This window comes from Drosophila mojavensis, unplaced genomic scaffold, assembly GCF_018153725.1.
Source record: "Drosophila mojavensis isolate 15081-1352.22 unplaced genomic scaffold, ASM1815372v1 contig_108, whole genome shotgun sequence".
Lineage (NCBI taxonomy): Eukaryota > Metazoa > Arthropoda > Insecta > Diptera > Drosophilidae > Drosophila > Drosophila mojavensis.
In genome coordinates this window covers 228,119-245,240 of record NW_025318636.1, presented here as the reverse complement: position 1 = coordinate 245,240, position 17,122 = coordinate 228,119, and the positions used below count along the sequence as shown (strand labels likewise).

Below are 17,122 nucleotides of genomic sequence, written 5' to 3'. Positions count from 1 at the left end.
AGGGTGTAATGGTTTTGTTAAAAATATGTATATATTCTTAATCAGGGCGACGAGCTGAGTCGATTTACCCCTGTCCGTCTGTCTGTCCGTCAGTCCGTATGTATGAACGGGTCGATTTCAGAAGATATACGCGCATATCGACAATTTCTCCCAAAATCGATAGCCAATCCCAATATTTTTTTATCGATTAAAACCTTAACGAAAACTAGTTATTTTATTATATCACTAACCAGAGAACACATAGACACGTAGTGTAAAGCGTTTTGCACACTTTTTTTCGAGCGTTAACACCCCAGACAACTTCGTATTCGCTCGGCTCCTCACTTTTAGGTTTGGGTTACTAAAATATACGAAAGCACAATCATTTCGCTTCATGCGCTCGACCGAGATGGTCAAATGTTTAACAAAAGATCCCTCTATGCTCAATGTTTCCCTCGCTCTCTCTCTCTCTCGATGCTCTCTGCTCTCTCAAATGTGGTTTGACCGGAACAGGCGCGCTTATATTTAAGTAGATGATTTTATTTCAATGATCGTGGGTTTGCCTATCAGAATGATTTTTGCTAGAAATGTAGTACCTGATCAATCCCAGTGGCCAAATTGGAATGCGATTTTCGATCCCTTGTACCTGCACATATACAGGTGAAATTTACCTTTTTAATAAGAAGCATATGTATGTACATACATACATATACTGGCTAAATGGACCCATTTTAAAGGGTGCATCTGTTAGATGTCATAAAAATCATGCAATACTACTTAAATATAAGCGCGCCTCTTCCGGTCAAACTCAAAATCGTTCACACAATTCTAAGTTGTCGTAGGCACACGTCAATGCTCATGTCGCATGCATACACTTATAAACATACACACACGCACATACGTATAAAGGCACTCAAATGCTTCTACAATGATTACCCCATCATTTGTGAGCATCGCGGCCCCTGCGTACACACAATCAAACATATTTATGTAAGTGTGAGCACTTAACAAGATCGACCAAATGCAAATGCTAGGATTTCAAATTGCTATAGCCAGCAAGGGCTTTGCACACAGGCATACAAATGCTCATAGTACATGTAGCAAGGGACAGTGTGTGTGTGCATGCTCGTCGCAAAAACATTTTCATTATGCGCACCAACGCTTTCATACTCTTCCCACGAATAATAACGCAAACGCATGGCAAACGGCTTGAAGAGTTCTGAATACTCTTCACTCAGAACGGAAGACATGGGTTCTTGCCGCGAAGAAATTTCAATTTTCGTGAGCTGCTGCTTGTGCTCACAATGTGAGCCTCACATGCATACATACATATACACATTTGAGAGAGCAGAGAGCATCGAGAGAGAGAGAGCGAGGGAAACATTGAGCATAGAGGGATCTTTTGTTAAACATTTGACCATCTCGGTCGAGCGCATGAAGCGAAATGATTGTGCTTTCGTATATTTTAGTAACCCAAACCTAAAAGTGAGGAGCCGAGCGAATACGAAGTTGTCTGGGGTGTTAACGCTCGAAAAAAAGTGTGCAAAACGCTTTACACTACGTGTCCGGTCTATGTGTTCTCTGGTTAGTGATATAAGTCAACATTAAAAATTTGGAAGCTCAAGATCTTAAGGTATAAGAGATATAATTAAATATCTAGTTTTCGATGAGGGTTTTAATCGATAATAAAATATCGGGAGTAGCTATCGATATTTTGAGAAAAACTCGATATGCGCGTGATATACACGGACCTAGGAAAAAGTAAAACCACACTGCAGACCATGCGTGTTTATGCATGCGTGCCAAGATGTGTCTGTGAGTGTATTTGTGTGTGTATCTCTTGTGTAAGCAGAAATATGCGAAGAATTATTATGAAATATCAGTTCATAGAAGGGTGATCCCGTAGTCGAGCATTCTCTTCTAGAGCTTTCTCTCGGGCTTTTTTTCGATCCACCCAAAAATCCTATAATTGAGAATTATCGAGAACTAATTTTGTTTGAAATAGACATCTTTCGATTTATAGCGGTTTTCGGTTCAGCGGGGTACAAATTATCTAGACTCGACTGTTTATGATTTAAATTTATAAATTTGGAGTAGACCAATTTATTTTCATTCTAAGTCGCGTTAATTCCATGTCCAGACAGATTATTGAATATGTCAAATATAGATTTACAAATTGCATTAAACATGAAGATTTTTTTGTTTTTTTAGAAAATAAATTCTGTCAATGAAGGAAGTAAACCTATATTATTTACAAGCAGTACAAATGGACTGACAAAGGGCATATTGCAACGAGTAAAATTCCTCGAAACCCAGCTTAGTCAAGCACCACTGCCAAGTATTACATCTAAACGACGCCAGCTTTGCTCAATTGAAGAGGCTTGGAATCTTCCAATATCATTAGAAATAAACTCTCGTCAACAGCAGCAAAACCTCCAAATGCAGCACAGACAGTATGGAAAGCACTCATTTGTGCAAGTAAGTTACCGTAAATATTGCGCAGTTTTAAAGGTACTGTTAAAGAGCACCCAAAAATATATTGGTTAGGCGTGCTTGAAAATGGCATTAAAGCTTTTAGTTCGAGAGCTTTAAGGCAATAGATATAAGTATTGTGTAAGAGATATCCGGAAATTAAATCATTGACCAATACATTAATTAATACATTAATTGAAATTAAACAAGTACACTAGTCGGCATAAATATTTTGACAAAATCGTGTTTCGACTATTAAAGCTGGCATTGCTTAGTACCGTTACATAAATGAGCGAAAATTGTGAGCAAAGCAAAGAGTGTATTAACAGCTCTATGCATGCCAAATTTTGAGCTGTTTAGCTTTTCCGTTCTCTTTCTGCTGATAAGAATGTATGCAAGCATCGAGTTTTTGAGTGGCATAAGTATTTTTTAAATTCTCTATTCACTTATGAGCAGTTAACAACCAAGTTTTTTTTGTATACCTTTAACCCATTTTCAATGGGAAATCAGGGTGTAATGGTTTTGTTAAAAATATGTATATATATTCTTAATCAGGACGACGAGCTGAGTCGATTTAGCTCTGTCCGTATGTTTGAACGCGTCGATCTCAAAAGATATAAGAGCTAGAGACTTTAGCTAGGTCCGTGTATAGCATGCGCATATCGAGTTTTGCTTTCCCCGATAACTTTCCCCGTTATTTTGTTATCGATTAAAAACATTATCGAAAACTAGTAATAAATTTATATCTCCTACATCTTAGAGCTAGAGTCTCCAAATTTTATATGTATACTTATATGCATTTTCTACAATTTCGGGTTTTGTCAAAATTTACCCCTCACCCCTAACTCACCCCCTTACCCTCACATTTGTAAAAGGGGCTCTGGCAAATACATGCATATCTATGCTATATTCATAATCTGAAAGTTTGATGATGATGAGTCCATCCACAAGAAAAGTTATTAAACAACTAAGTTCCCATAGTAAGCCAATACTGCAGCCAATGCGTGTGTGAGTGTGCATATGCGAATAATTATTAAAATATCAGTTTCTCGAAGGGTTCAGGGGATCTCGTAGTCGGGTAGTCTCGACTACAGCTTTCTTACTTGTTGTATTTAACTTTAATTGGTATTAAGTGTTGATAAAAAATAAAAAATGTAAAAAAAGTAAAAATCCAAGGATATTTGAGCATGGATACCACACTTTCAATGGTCGCAAATTTTAGCCCAGCACGACTATAAAACGCAGTGCAAATAAATTTCGATTGTCGTCAAGCTCTGTTGTATCAAATTAATATATTTAAAGAGTATAATCTTCACAACTCCAGTTGCCAAGCATAAAATATGACCTTTATAGGCAAAATCCTTTTTGGGGGTGCTGAACAAATATTTTTCGGACAGCTCAAAATGCTGCAATTTTATTTTTAATTTGACGCCCAAGAACATAATCTATGGACGTACTGTTTTGGCGTTGAAATAAAGTAAAGATTGGGACAAATAGGAGCAAGGACATGTCTCTCATCAAGTCCAATGCAAGCTTAAAAGACTAGCCTTTAGTAAGGAATAAGTTAACAAACCAATGAAGTTATGGAGAAAGAAGTGTTTTATGAACAGATAACAGCTTCTTGGAATATAACTCATCTCAAAAAGAAATTTGTTTACCAAAAAGCAAAATGCTTGAAGAGAAAATAACCATGGTAGGGGCTCTGTCATGCTCTAAAGACTTTTTGCATTCAATGGGCTAGATAAGTTCATTCCTATCACTGACTCAATAAAATAGGGCAAATATTTGAGTATCCTAAATGATAATGTCTGTCTTTCCGACTATCGTCATATCGAAAAATAATTTGTCCAGTATTTGTCATAAAAGCTCGGGTGATATTTAGCTTTATTAAAGACTAGTTGTCCCGGCGAACTTCGTACCGCCTAACAGTCTCTATAAATATAAAGCAAAGTCGAGTTTGTTACAAAACTTATAATTCGAGATCTGCTGCACCAATTTTCATGGTTTTTGATTTGTTGGATTTGTCTCCGCCCCGAATAAAAATAAAAATAAAATTTAGGAATATTTGAAAAATACGTTATTATACCCTGAACCCATTTTCAATGGGAAATCAGGGTATAATGGTTTTGTTGAAATGTATGTAACAGGCAGAAGGAGGCGTGGCAGACCCCACAAAACATATATATTCTTGATCAGGGCGACGAGCTGAGTCGATTTGGCCCTGTCCGTCTGTCCGTATGTATGAACGCGTCGATTTCCGAAGGTATAAGAGCTAGAGACTTGATTTTTTTTATTAATGACCGTATATACAGCGCGGACGTCGAGTTTGCTTTTAAAATTCGATAAATCATCCCGTTATGTTTTTATCTAGTAAAAACATTCAAGTTCAAGTCAGATGCCACTATAGCTAATTCTGAATGATTTTTCATTTTTTTAAATTTCCCAAATATTCAATATAATATGTTGATCATATGCTGAAAGTTTCAATAAATTCCGTTCAGTCAAAAATTAATTAAAAATCATCAAATATTTGGCCAATTAACAAACGCACGTGCAGCAGCTACAACAGTATCGTATGCGTGTGCACACATACATTCAAACTTCTTCTAGAACATTCTTTGAATCACATCAGCTGTTAGTTTCGTTTAGTTTTGGTAGATGGCGCTGCAGCAGTGAATCTATTTGAGTTTTGCCAGCACAGCTTCCAAAAGTGAGGTGACGTAGTGTGTTAGCGGCGTGACTCTCGGTCGAGTAATCGCGGTTCGAATCCCGATCGGTGCAGCTGATGTTAATTTTTTTTAATTGTTTCAAAATATTTTTATATTTTCATAAATGAGTTTTCTATTTAATTTATATTTTTAAATACACCGAAATTGAAATTTTAACCATACTAAATGTGCGTTTTTAATAGTTTGGTTATTCTAGCAGATTCTTAGAATCACATCAGCAGTTAGTTTGGTTTAGTTTTGCTAGATGGCGCTGCAGCAATGAATCTATTTCAGTTTTGCCATCGCAGCTCGCGAAAGTGAGGTGGCGTAGTGAGTAGCTGCGTGACGATCGATTGAGAAGTCGCGGATTCGAGTCCCGAGCGGTGCGAGTTATATTAATTTTTTTGTTTCAAAATATTTTTATATTTTATTAAATGAGTTTTGTACTTCATCGAAATTGAAATTTTAGCCATACTAAATGGGAATTTTTATTAGTTTGGTTCAGGGTAGTATCTAGTCGAGCACTCTCGACTAGAGTTTTCTTACTTGTTTTCCTTTAAAGTTCTTTAATTTTGGAGCTGTCAAATTTTTGTATCAAAATCAGTAAGTAATGTCGTGTTACCTTTTAGCTGAACTAATTTGGGCTTCTATGAACGTAATACAATAATACAAAAAAATATTAATATAGATAATTGTCAGAATTTTCACGAATCATTAAATAATATGCGTAATAATTCATCGAACTAACCTTCTTGGCAGTTTCCTCACCTGAAACAAATACAGTAAAAATTGTATTTTAGAATAGGTTTACGACTCTTACAGCTACTCTCTACTAAATTAAGAGTGATTGTTGGATTATATCCGTGTTCTTCAATAATTTCCGCCCCAAATGAAGTCATTTGGAAACATACATTGTATTATTGAGTGTTCGCTAGAAAATGTCGCGATTCTAGGTGTTTCGCCATAAAGCAGGGAAGAACGCAATGGCTCTGGTGGCGGGACCACTAATGGCAATGTCACTTTACCACTAAGGCAGCACAAACCGGGCGTTTCACAAGCAAACTTCAATGCGCCACATTGCTGGCAAACAACGTCCATTGGACCAATGCAAACTACACGATTCAAGCTGTAGTCAATGGTGCAATCATATCGAAACGCTGCTCGATTCAAATCAATCCTTGAACCATTTCTTATTGCCGTTTCACGGGCTGCCTCTCATTGAGATGCACGACTTAAGGCCCTTTGCTGGGTACTAACGCGGCGCGATTTCTCGTTCTTAGTCAGATAATTGACTCGCGATATTCCGATGCCTAATGGCATCATGGGTCCGCCGGGAAAGATTAGATCTTCTAAGACAAATACCTGAACTTTCGAGAGATTTAGCTTCTGTACGCACGCGTATTATTTTTATCAAATGTGCTTTTTTTATGAATAGTCAGGTTCGCCTCAGGCTGTTCCGTAGACTGACTGACTACATTTGTTTATTTACTTCTATACTATTGTATAATATGAGAGCAAGATCGAAAACTGTCACTATTATCAAGCCTACTAAGTATCAATGGACATTTGAATCTTTAGGGAAAAAACCGCGTTATTCAAGTATTTGTCAAATTTTTTCAGTATTTTTAAGATCTACTATCCTACTCGTGGCGGAGACAAATCCAACAAATCAAAAACCATTAAAATTGGTCCAGCAAATCTCGAGTTATAAGTGGAGGAGCACTTTTACACAACTTTCTTTTGTATATGTATATATATATATATATATATATATATATATAGAAGATTAGTAGTCCTTCTTTGATCTGGCTCACTATAAATCCATAATATAATATAAGTATGTCCAGATTTAAGACAAAACAAAATGGCTTTTGTCCAATAAAACAACAAGCCCAGTTGGACGCCTACCCTTGAATATGTTAACGCCGCCTGCAGAGAAAACTGGTACCCGATTTAGCTGTAAATCAGGGTCACCACACATGTCTCCTTGCCGGTTTCGGCCGAAAGTCGAACGAGAAAGATACATCCCTTGAACTGAAAAACTTTCTTACTTCGTGTAACCTTAAAAAGGCTAGAAAAAATCTTGGCTGGGCTAGCGGAGGGTGAAGCTTTAACATATCTGCTTAAAAATATATATAAATTGATATAGATGACATTTAGGAACATGTTTAAATGTAAAATAGTTATAGTCATTTTGAATGCAATATATTTTTGTTTACTATAACTTATTAATATTAAGGATAAGGGTTAAACAAATGAATTAAAAACATTTGTTGAATTTAATGAGTGGTAGCAATATTCATTACCGTAAAGTATCAATAAGAGGAAACCAATATCATTAGGGCGGCTAGGGAAGGCGTGGTCAGATCGGTCTGAAACTTAGATATATTTTTATATGCATCGACACTATCATATGTAACAAATTTCAAGAACCTAGCTTTGAAACTTTAATTTTCGTCGAAAAATCGGCTCGCTGGCCCAATGTGCATGCCCCAAATTTAAATTTAATAAATATATTTTTAAGTTTCTATGAATATATATATTTTTTTATGTTTCTATTAGATATATATAACAAATGAATAATAAATAAAAAATTGAAAATAAAGCCGTTAAAAATTTATGCTCAAAGTAGGCGAAAATTTTTTCGTCAAAATAATTATGCCGACTAGTGTATGTTGATATAGATAGTCCCACTACAAGTTATTCAATAAATATATTTTGATAATATTGCCCACAGTGCACCGCAGCGCAGGCGCATTTGCTGCTTACATCTTATGCTTGCTTATGCGTGCGCATGCATGTGTTTGTGTGTATAAAATAGGTTCAGAATGATTAGAATATTTGGTGACCAAATTTTGGTCTTTGCGGCCTTCAAGGTATCTCCTAGTGAAGTAGTCTCGACTAGAGCATCTTACTCGTTTAATTTTACAATTTGAAAATAATTCTTTTACTTTATAATTGAGAAATATTTTTCAAACGTTTTATTTATATAGGGGCCGCCGCCACCCTACCCACATAATCATGGAAGTCAAACCAATCCAACACCCGCAAAACGAGCAAAAGATGATAATACTGAAATGTCGACGATCAATAGATCAGAGAAATTAGAAATTAATACACAATTTTCACAACAAAATAAAAAAATATTTAGTGTGCAGCAAGACAAACTTGGACTACAGCTAACCGCTTCAAACTGTCATCCTCTTAACAAAATGTCTTCATCAGTAACACCTGGAAGTGATGTTTCATCTGAAAGAATAAATACGTATTCTTCTGATGCATCATCAACTAATATTATTAAAGAAGAATCAACTGATTTGGAACAACATGTTTCTTCAAATAATCAGGTTTCATTAGGTATGTGTAAGAATAATACATGAATATCTACAATAAAAATTATTTCAATGCAAATTCTGCATAATGACAGCAAACTCATTTTCGATCTGAACATTTAAAGACTTTTTGAGTGGCAAAAAATAGTATTATTAATTAAACATACATTTTGTATATGCTTAGGTCGGTCGATTATTGCATGCAGTCAAAACTCTTCGGAATTAATTGAAGACTTTAACCAGAGTTATTCCGATAATAGCAAAAATTCTGTTAAGCATGAAAGCTCAACACAAAGCAATGATGATAGTTATATTATTGAACAGAAGACTAAAAATGAATATGATCTTGATCCCGATATATCACCAAAATTCAATATACACATGGAATCTAAGCAATTATGGTCTGCAGTACAGCTTTTACCGGTTCATGAGCCACCGATCAATTTTACTGTTTTTTTGAGAAATTCCCCTCCGCCAACGCCACCGGATTGTCCGCCACAGAAACTTTCAAGGGAACAGCTCTTACCACCAACGCCGTCGGTCCACTTGGAAAATAAAAAAAATGCTTTTAGTCCACAGTTGCAGGAATTTTGTCTAAAGCATCCTATTGCAGTTGTACGTGGACTAGCTGGCGCTCTTAAATTAGATTTGGGACTCTTCTCAACTAAAACCCTGGTCGAAGCTAACCCGGATCACAGCGTTGAAGTCAGAACCCAAGTGAATCAGTCTCCTGATGAAAACTGGGATATATCTCAAGCAAAGCGAGTTTGGGCTTGTATATCTCATCGATCTCATACAACTATAGCAAAATATGCTCAATATCAGGCATCAAGCTTTCAAGACAGTTTAAAGGTAATAAATTTAGCATCACATCGTTTTGAGCATCGATAAATTAATAATAATCATGAAAATTAAGGATGAAGGCGACAAAGGCTCAGTTGGATCCCAAGTGATGTCGGATTCCGATTCGAAGGACTCAGTATCTAATTCAAATATTAATTTAAAACGAAAAAAAACCAAAAACGGTAGTAAAATGCTAAGGTAATACAAAAATGTTAAAACATATTTTTTTCGGATGCTAATATTTTATTTGTTTTTAATAGGTTCGGAACCAATGTTGATCTTTCTGATGAACGAAAATGGAAACCGCAATTAAGCGAATTACAAAAGTTGCCTGCTTTTGCTAGAGTAATTTCTGCTGCCAATATGTTGTCTCATGTAGGTCACGTCATTTTGGGAATGAATACTGTGCAATTATACATGAAAGTGCCTGGAAGTAGAACACCTGGGCATCAAGAAAATAATAATTTTTGCTCAATTAATATAAACATTGGTCCAGGAGACTGCGAATGGTTTGCTGTCCCAGATTCTTATTGGGGTGGCATCCATAATCTTTGTGAAAAAAACAATATCAGCTATTTACACGGCTCGTGGTGGCCTGTTTTAGAAGATTTATATAAAGAAAATATTCCAGTCTACCGCTTCATTCAGAAGCCTGGAGACCTAGTTTGGGTAAATGCTGGGTAAGTAACTCAAGAAAATAGGGATTTTTTCGTTATTTATTGTTTTTAATAAATAAAATAAGACAACAGGGAAAAAATTTCATAAATTCAAAAATTTCGAATGAAGAAACCAAAAAATACACATAAACTAAGTGTTGCTCGTTTCATGAAAATGACCAAACCATTTTAAATATTTTTCCCATAAGATTAGCTATAGTCATTTTGCATGTTTTCTACGAAATTCAGTACAGCCTCTTTGGTAATTCTATTACATTCCGTTAGTCCATTCCATTCCGTAGTCGTCTTTTCTGCCCAAGTAGTCTTTTCAAGATTGACCAATGATTTTCAATTGCATCTCCCTTTGCTTAAATTCTATTTAATCCATTTCTTAACAATTTTAGCCGTGTGTTGCATAAAACCGGGATGATTTTCCGTATTATACTTTCCATTATCTAATACGAGGACCAAGTTCCAAGCAAATCACGCCGTCATGTTCGACAATTTGCTTTATATGGTTTCTGTGAATACATTCCCTGGGACAGATTTACGCTTACAGTATATTGGTTTCCATCTGATTCAAAACGGTTAAAGTTGGATATGTGAGACTAAACAATTCGTTTCCATTCATCGACGCCCCAGTTTTTATGTTTCCTTGCAAATTTATAATTTACCCACTATTATTAGTTTTTATTTTTTACTCATCCCAATTATTTACAAATGTATAGTGTAGTTTGGCTCTTGACTCGAGAAAATTCTTCATTCTTCTTGACATTCTTTTCCCCTATGTCCGTGTGTACCACGCGCATATCGAGTTTTGCTTTTAAAATCGATAATTTGCCCCGCTATAAATGTAAATTCATATATACTTAATAGAATTTCGATCTTTGTCAAAATTTACCCTCCATTCCTATATTCACCCCCTCACCCACATATTTATAAAAGGCGTATTTCAAGTACTAGAGACTTGTGCTTTAGCAAATATATGCTATCTATGTTATATTCATAATCTAAATCTCTTGAAGTTTCATGAAGGTAGTCCATCCACAAAAAAAGTTATTAAACAATTAAGATCCCATAGTAAGCCACCACTGCAGCCAATGTGTGTGTGTGCTTGTCCGAATAATTATTAAAATATCAGTTGCTCGAAGGGATCAGGGGATCGCGTAGTCGGGCAGTCTCGACTACAGCTGTCTTACTTGTTTAATTATCGATTAAACCCTTATCAAAAATCTGTTTTCAAATTTATCTTCTACATCTTTGAAGCCATAGTAGTCAACTTCGTTATAATTATCACCCTTAAATTTGTGAAAGGCGTATTTCAATACTAGAGAAAATAGAGTTATTAAACAATTAAAATTCCATAGTAAGTTCACACTGCAGCGCATACCTGTCTATGTGTATGATGTTTCTTATGTAAGCTGAAAAGAAACGAAGAATTATTGAAATATCAGAGGATCTCGTAATCGAGCAGCCTCAACTAGTTTTTTTTTAATTAGTCTATACTGTGGTAAGTTTTTCACTTCAGTTATTTATTTATACTACGAAATAAAATTCTTTTTACTCATCATTTCAGATGTGTTCACTGGGTACAGTCTGTAGGGTGGTGTAATAATATTGCATGGAATGTTGGGCCACTAACTGCACGACAGTATTCTCTTGCCATTGAGCGTTATGAGTGGAACAAGCTTCAAAGTTTTAAAAGTATTGTACCTATGGTGCATTTAAGCTGGAACTTAGCCAGAAATATTAAAGTTTCAGATGTCAAACTATTTGAGTTAATAAAGTAAGTACGCGTGTAAACTTAAACTCTATTAATTTTATAGAGCTTAATTTCAATTAAGACTGACAAGTTTAAAAAAAATCTTAGACGTAAGTCAATATAGATTCATAAGATTGGCTAAGCCTTTTCTAGGGGCGTGGCAATTAATTTAAAAAAATTACTTGAATATATTAAAGGAATATTACTATTCAATCAAAATTTCTTTCATTATACGAGCCCAAACCACTAATAATTCGAACAGCAGGTTTTTTTTTGCAGTTCGCAATGTTTAACAGACTATATTATCAATACTAAAGATCACACATACCAATGTCTTAAATAGAATTTTATTCTCTTCCCAGCGAAGAGAAACACATATGCATTTAAAAAATATCTATTGCCAAAAACAACAACAATTTATTCAAACGTTAGACTTAAGAGATAAGAAAAAATTTACCACTATTGATTCGAACGGTGCGTAAGCTTACCTTTATCTCAAAAGAAAAACAAAACAAAAGCATCCAATATAACAGAATCACTATCTAGTTATAGTCTGCGAATAATATTGCAATGCTGCATGTAAACAATTTTTAAATTGTTGTAGATCAGTGAATGTAAGTGGTAAGTGGGAAGCCTACTTGCAACGAAATTAGAGTATTGATTAGAATCTGGGAAGACATGGAGATCAGCAAGCAATTAAATGTGTCTGGATTGTCTGTGCATGAGGTGATAAATATTTTTAAAAAATTGGGAATATTGAGCACAACATTGCAAATAGAGGCCGAGCATTAGCAATAATACCCCGCGACAAAAGACAATCTTTAAGATATTTGGCCTCTGAGTGGTCGCAGAAAATTGGCAAAGCTGTCGAGCGAAAATGGACGCGTATGCATTTAAAAAAATATTGGATAAGGTTTTTATAAGGTAAGTTTTGCATCGTACCAATAACTTATCTTACTCGTAAGCCAAGGAAACACCTTTGCTTACACTTCGTCAAAAAAGAAACGTTTGCAGTGGGCTCGGGAAAGGATGTTTTGGACTCAAAGGTAATGGGATACCATCATATTAAGCGATGACGTTAAATTTGATGTTAGTTTCGGCGATACGAGAAATCGTGTCATCCGTAAGAGTGCAGAATCATACCATAACTACTGCCGTAAAAGAGTGAAGTTTCTTGCGAGCATGTATGGTATGGGTATGGGGATTTAGTCTACCAAAGGATTAGGAAAACTGCATTTCATAGAAGGGATGGTTACATTACATTAATATTTTAAAAGATAGTTTTCGGCCATCAATACCATAGCTGGAAGTTTTAGGCATCGCGCTCATCCAAACAAACCAAAAATGGCTGGAATGAAATGCAGATTTTAGATTGGACATCAAATAGTCCAGTTTAATTGAAAATATTTAGTGGCATTAGCCACCATCATTACAAGGCAAGCTTCGAAATGAGCCACAAAGAAACATTTCTGACTTGAAAATCAAGCTGCATGAGATGTGGGACTCAATTTCTCAAGACCACTGCAAAAATTTGTTAAAATCAATGCCAAACGAGTTAATTGCGTAATGCAGGCCAAGGGTGACGTTACACAATTCTAATATTAATTAAATTATTGTTTTAAGTATGATCGTAAATCACATTACGCAGCGTTCGAATTAATAGTGGTCAATTGTTTCTTATCTCTTCAGTTAACCTTTTGAATAAATTACTCATATTTTTGTTCTTGTTTTTCATCGTGAAGAGAAAAAAATGCTCTTTAAGATGAAATGCATTGGTAATTTCAATGGTTATTGCATTGCAAAAAAAAAAAAAATTATTAGTGGTTTGTGGTTGTATATTAGGGTTTCTATTTTTCTGTTTAAGGGAACTAGGCATTTATACAAATAAAAGATTTATCTTAAAACTGAAACATTAACAAATAAAGGATAAATGTGGATCGTATCTTACATTCTTAGTTTCATTGTTTTGTAATACAAAAAATATCTTTATATATATTTACATATAAATGTAAAATTTTATTTCTAGAATGTGCTTGTGTCAATCTCTAAAAAATGTTTTTCACATACAAGAATTTGTGAAGTCAAAAGGAGTTGAAATACGATTTAATGGGCGTGGAAAAAACGAAGCGTCCCACTATTGCGGACAATGTGAAGTAAGTTTTTAATTTTTATTTATCATAAAGCAATACACACTTATATAAGGAAATATATTCATTAATGATTAATGATTTGACTTTGATGGTGTTTAGTTGCGTATTGATCTTTATTCTTCTGAGCCTGGGTTTATATACCCAGACTCATGCATAATTTCAATCTAGTGTGTCTATTGCTGAGTGTGTAAGGCTCAGCACAGGTCTATTAGCTATTCTTATCCTATCGCTGAGTTTGTAAGGCTCAGCGCTCGTCTCTTACATATTCTTGTCGCTAAGGGTCAGAGTCATATTTTATTTCTAGTTTGACAGTTCACACTTTCATATGTGTTATTTATTTTATGTATGCTAGCTGTTGAGTACTTAGAGTGTATGTTCCCATATTTATATTTCTATGTTCATGCATGTGCATGAACATATATATATACACATATATAGTCGGCATAATTATTTTGACGAAAAAATTTTCGCTTACTTTGAGCATAACTATATATATATGTATATACAATGAGTAACATTAATATTCAGATTTTTTATTTGTAAATTTCAACCGCCCATAAAACAAGTAATATTAGTTGAAATTCAAAAATGTTAAATGCTAAATTGTAGATTGAAGCATTACCTTTCCGATTAAGTATATATCAATATAGTATATTTAATATAACTAACAAAAATTGTACATAAACCGACAAAACCCAAAATTTGTCGTTACTTAAATATTCGGTTTTTTCTTTAACAACTGACCAAATTCGAGTTCTATTAAAAATGGTTCACATTTAACGTTTGGTATGATATCCACTATATTTTATACCTCATTGGAAAGGTAATTCTTCAATCTACAATTTAAAATTTTTTAATTTTAACTAAAATTACGTGTTTTATGGGCGGCTGAAGTTGAAAAAAAAACCGAATATTAATGTTACTCACTGTATATATATATATAAAAAAAAAGTGATGCTCAAAGTAAGCGAAAATTTTTTGTTGTCAACTGCTCAAAAGTTAATAAACAATTGAATAAAGCTTTCGTCAAAATACTTATGTCATGCACAAATTCGATGCTTGCATGCATTCTTATCAGCAGAAAGAGCGCATAGAGCTATTAATAGACTCTGGTTTGCTCACAATTTTCGCTCATTTATGTAACAGTACTAGACACAACATGATTTGGTTAAAATACTTATGCCGACTAGTGTATACTGCTTACAGTATACTCTTTGACTTACAAAAGAGGATGATTCAATCGCACGTATGTCCAATCGGTCGCAGTATGTCTTTCGGCAAAATTAAGTCGTGCAACCTTGTCGCGACTTAGCAGTATGGGTTCTTTGGTCAGTTTATACCTCTTTATGATTCCTGAGCTCTTAAGTAAGCGCCAAACAGTCATCACTTACACAGATCCGCCCACATGTGAGGTCAAAGCTGTACAAGCGGGTGAGCTTTTGTTTACTTTGGTAATAATTTTGCGTTTATCGCGCGCACTTAGTAACGGTTTTCGCCTCGAAATAGACTCTCCTGACTCAAAAGGTGATAAAATACCTGAAAACAATTCTCATTATGAAAAATAATTATGAAAAATAATGAGATTGTTTTCCAAGCGGCATCTCTTAAAAACTAAAAAGTCTGCCCCCCATTTTATAAAGTCAAATTTGTTACTGTGGGCTTTAACTACTACTATACGCCAAAATTCTTAGTTTTCTATAAATTGAACACAAACATCGGTAAATTGTAATAAACATGAACTGTCAACAAAATACTGTAAAATTTATTTTTGAAAAATCTTAGAAATGTTAAAATTGGTACTAAGTTTGAGTTGCTGAGTGGGTTATAACTATGATAAGCACTGTATATATTTTAGCATAAATGTAAATATTAATAAAATAAAAATACGTTCCTTCTTTTTAGGTTGAAGTATTCAACGTGTTATTCATAAGAGAGCAAGAGAAAAGACATGTAGTCCACTGTTTACCATGTGTGTTGAAACTATCACCATCATTACAAGGCATTGTTTGCTTGGAAGAGTACCGATTGTCAGAGCTGGAGCATGTGTATGACTCTTTTACATTATATAGAACCCAAGGACTTGGACAAACACATTAACTTAAGTAATATAATATTCTTATATTTTTTCCTTACAATGAACGTTTTGTACACCGAAAAGAAATTATTAAATTTATATATGTAGTTCTGAAACAATTTTACGTTACTTGGCTATTATCTATAGGGCACTTCTGGGTTTCTCTTGCTAACTTAGAGCGTTTTTTAGATTAACTAACCATGGCACACAAATAACTGTTGACCATTTTGCGATGTATGCAAATAAATGTCTGAACCTTGAACCCATGAAAATGGAAAAGTAAAGTTAAAAAGCTTTGTTAAAAGTATGTAACTGGCAGAAGGAGGCGTGGCAGACCCCACAAAGTATATATATTTTTGATCAGGGCGACGAGCTGAGTCGATTTGGCCCTGTCCGTCCGTCCGTATGATCTCAGAAGATATAATAGCTAGAGACTGAAATTTTTTTCCCAGGTCCGTGTATATTACGCGCATATCCAGTTTTTCTCATAAAAACCGATAAATACTCTTGATATTTTATTATCGATTAAACCCTCATCAAAAACTAGTTATTTAATTATATCTCCTATACCTTTAGAACTACAGTCTCCCCCCACCCCTATATCCACCCCCTCACCCACATATTTGAAAAAAGGCGTATTTCAAATACTAGAGACTTGTGCTTTAGCACATGCACTCAATGTTATAATCAAGACTAGGAGACTACAAGACTAGGAGACTAGAAGATATTCTGAACCCTCCAAGCTGATATTTGAGTTATTCTGCACTTTTATACACAGGCAAGTATAAGCACGCGCTATGCTAACAGCGCAATAAGCAGCGATTGTTCTTGGGCTGCGCTGCAGTGTGGGCAATATTATGAGAATTTATTTGTTGAATAATTTCTCTTGTAGGCGGATTATCTTAATGAATCTTCCACAACGTAATCATAATGTTTAAATGTGTGTATATTCCAAAGCACAAGTCTGTTGTACTTGAAATAGGGCTTTATTTTTTATACCCTGAACCCATTGAAAATGGGAAATCAAGGTATAATGGTTTTGTTAAAAGTATGTAACAGGCAGAAGGAGGCGTGGTTTCGATTTTTGTTGCAATATATCCCCAACCCCTATATCCACCCCCTCACCCACATCTTTGTAAAAGACGT

At 34.8% G+C, this 17,122-nt stretch overlaps 1 protein-coding gene across 7 annotated transcripts in view; it reads left to right on the top strand.

The window, feature by feature from the left end:
* The window catches only part of LOC6578185 (lysine-specific demethylase 6A), a 48,454-nt gene extending 32,354 nt beyond the window's left edge, over positions 1–16,100 (top strand). For 4 of the 7 annotated variants that reach the window (XM_002004066.4, XM_044010517.1, XM_015166076.3 and 1 more), the window contains 8 exons: positions 2,191–2,457; positions 8,153–8,516; positions 8,676–9,343; positions 9,408–9,532; positions 9,595–10,014; positions 11,567–11,776; positions 13,779–13,905; positions 15,805–16,100. In XM_002004066.4, coding sequence (XP_002004102.2) covers positions 2,191–2,457; positions 8,153–8,516; positions 8,676–9,343; positions 9,408–9,532; positions 9,595–10,014; positions 11,567–11,776; positions 13,779–13,905; positions 15,805–15,999 — 2,376 coding nt within the window. In that variant the 3' untranslated portion in view covers positions 16,000–16,100. Of the gene's footprint in view, positions 1–2,190; positions 2,458–7,972; positions 8,036–8,152; positions 8,517–8,675; positions 9,344–9,407; positions 9,533–9,594; positions 10,015–11,566; positions 11,777–13,778; positions 13,906–15,804 lie in introns of those variants that run through there. The other 3 variants (XM_032728392.2, XM_032728395.1, XM_032728394.1) reach the window with 2 other exon arrangements.
* The last annotated feature ends 1,022 nt before the right edge of the window (positions 16,101–17,122 follow it).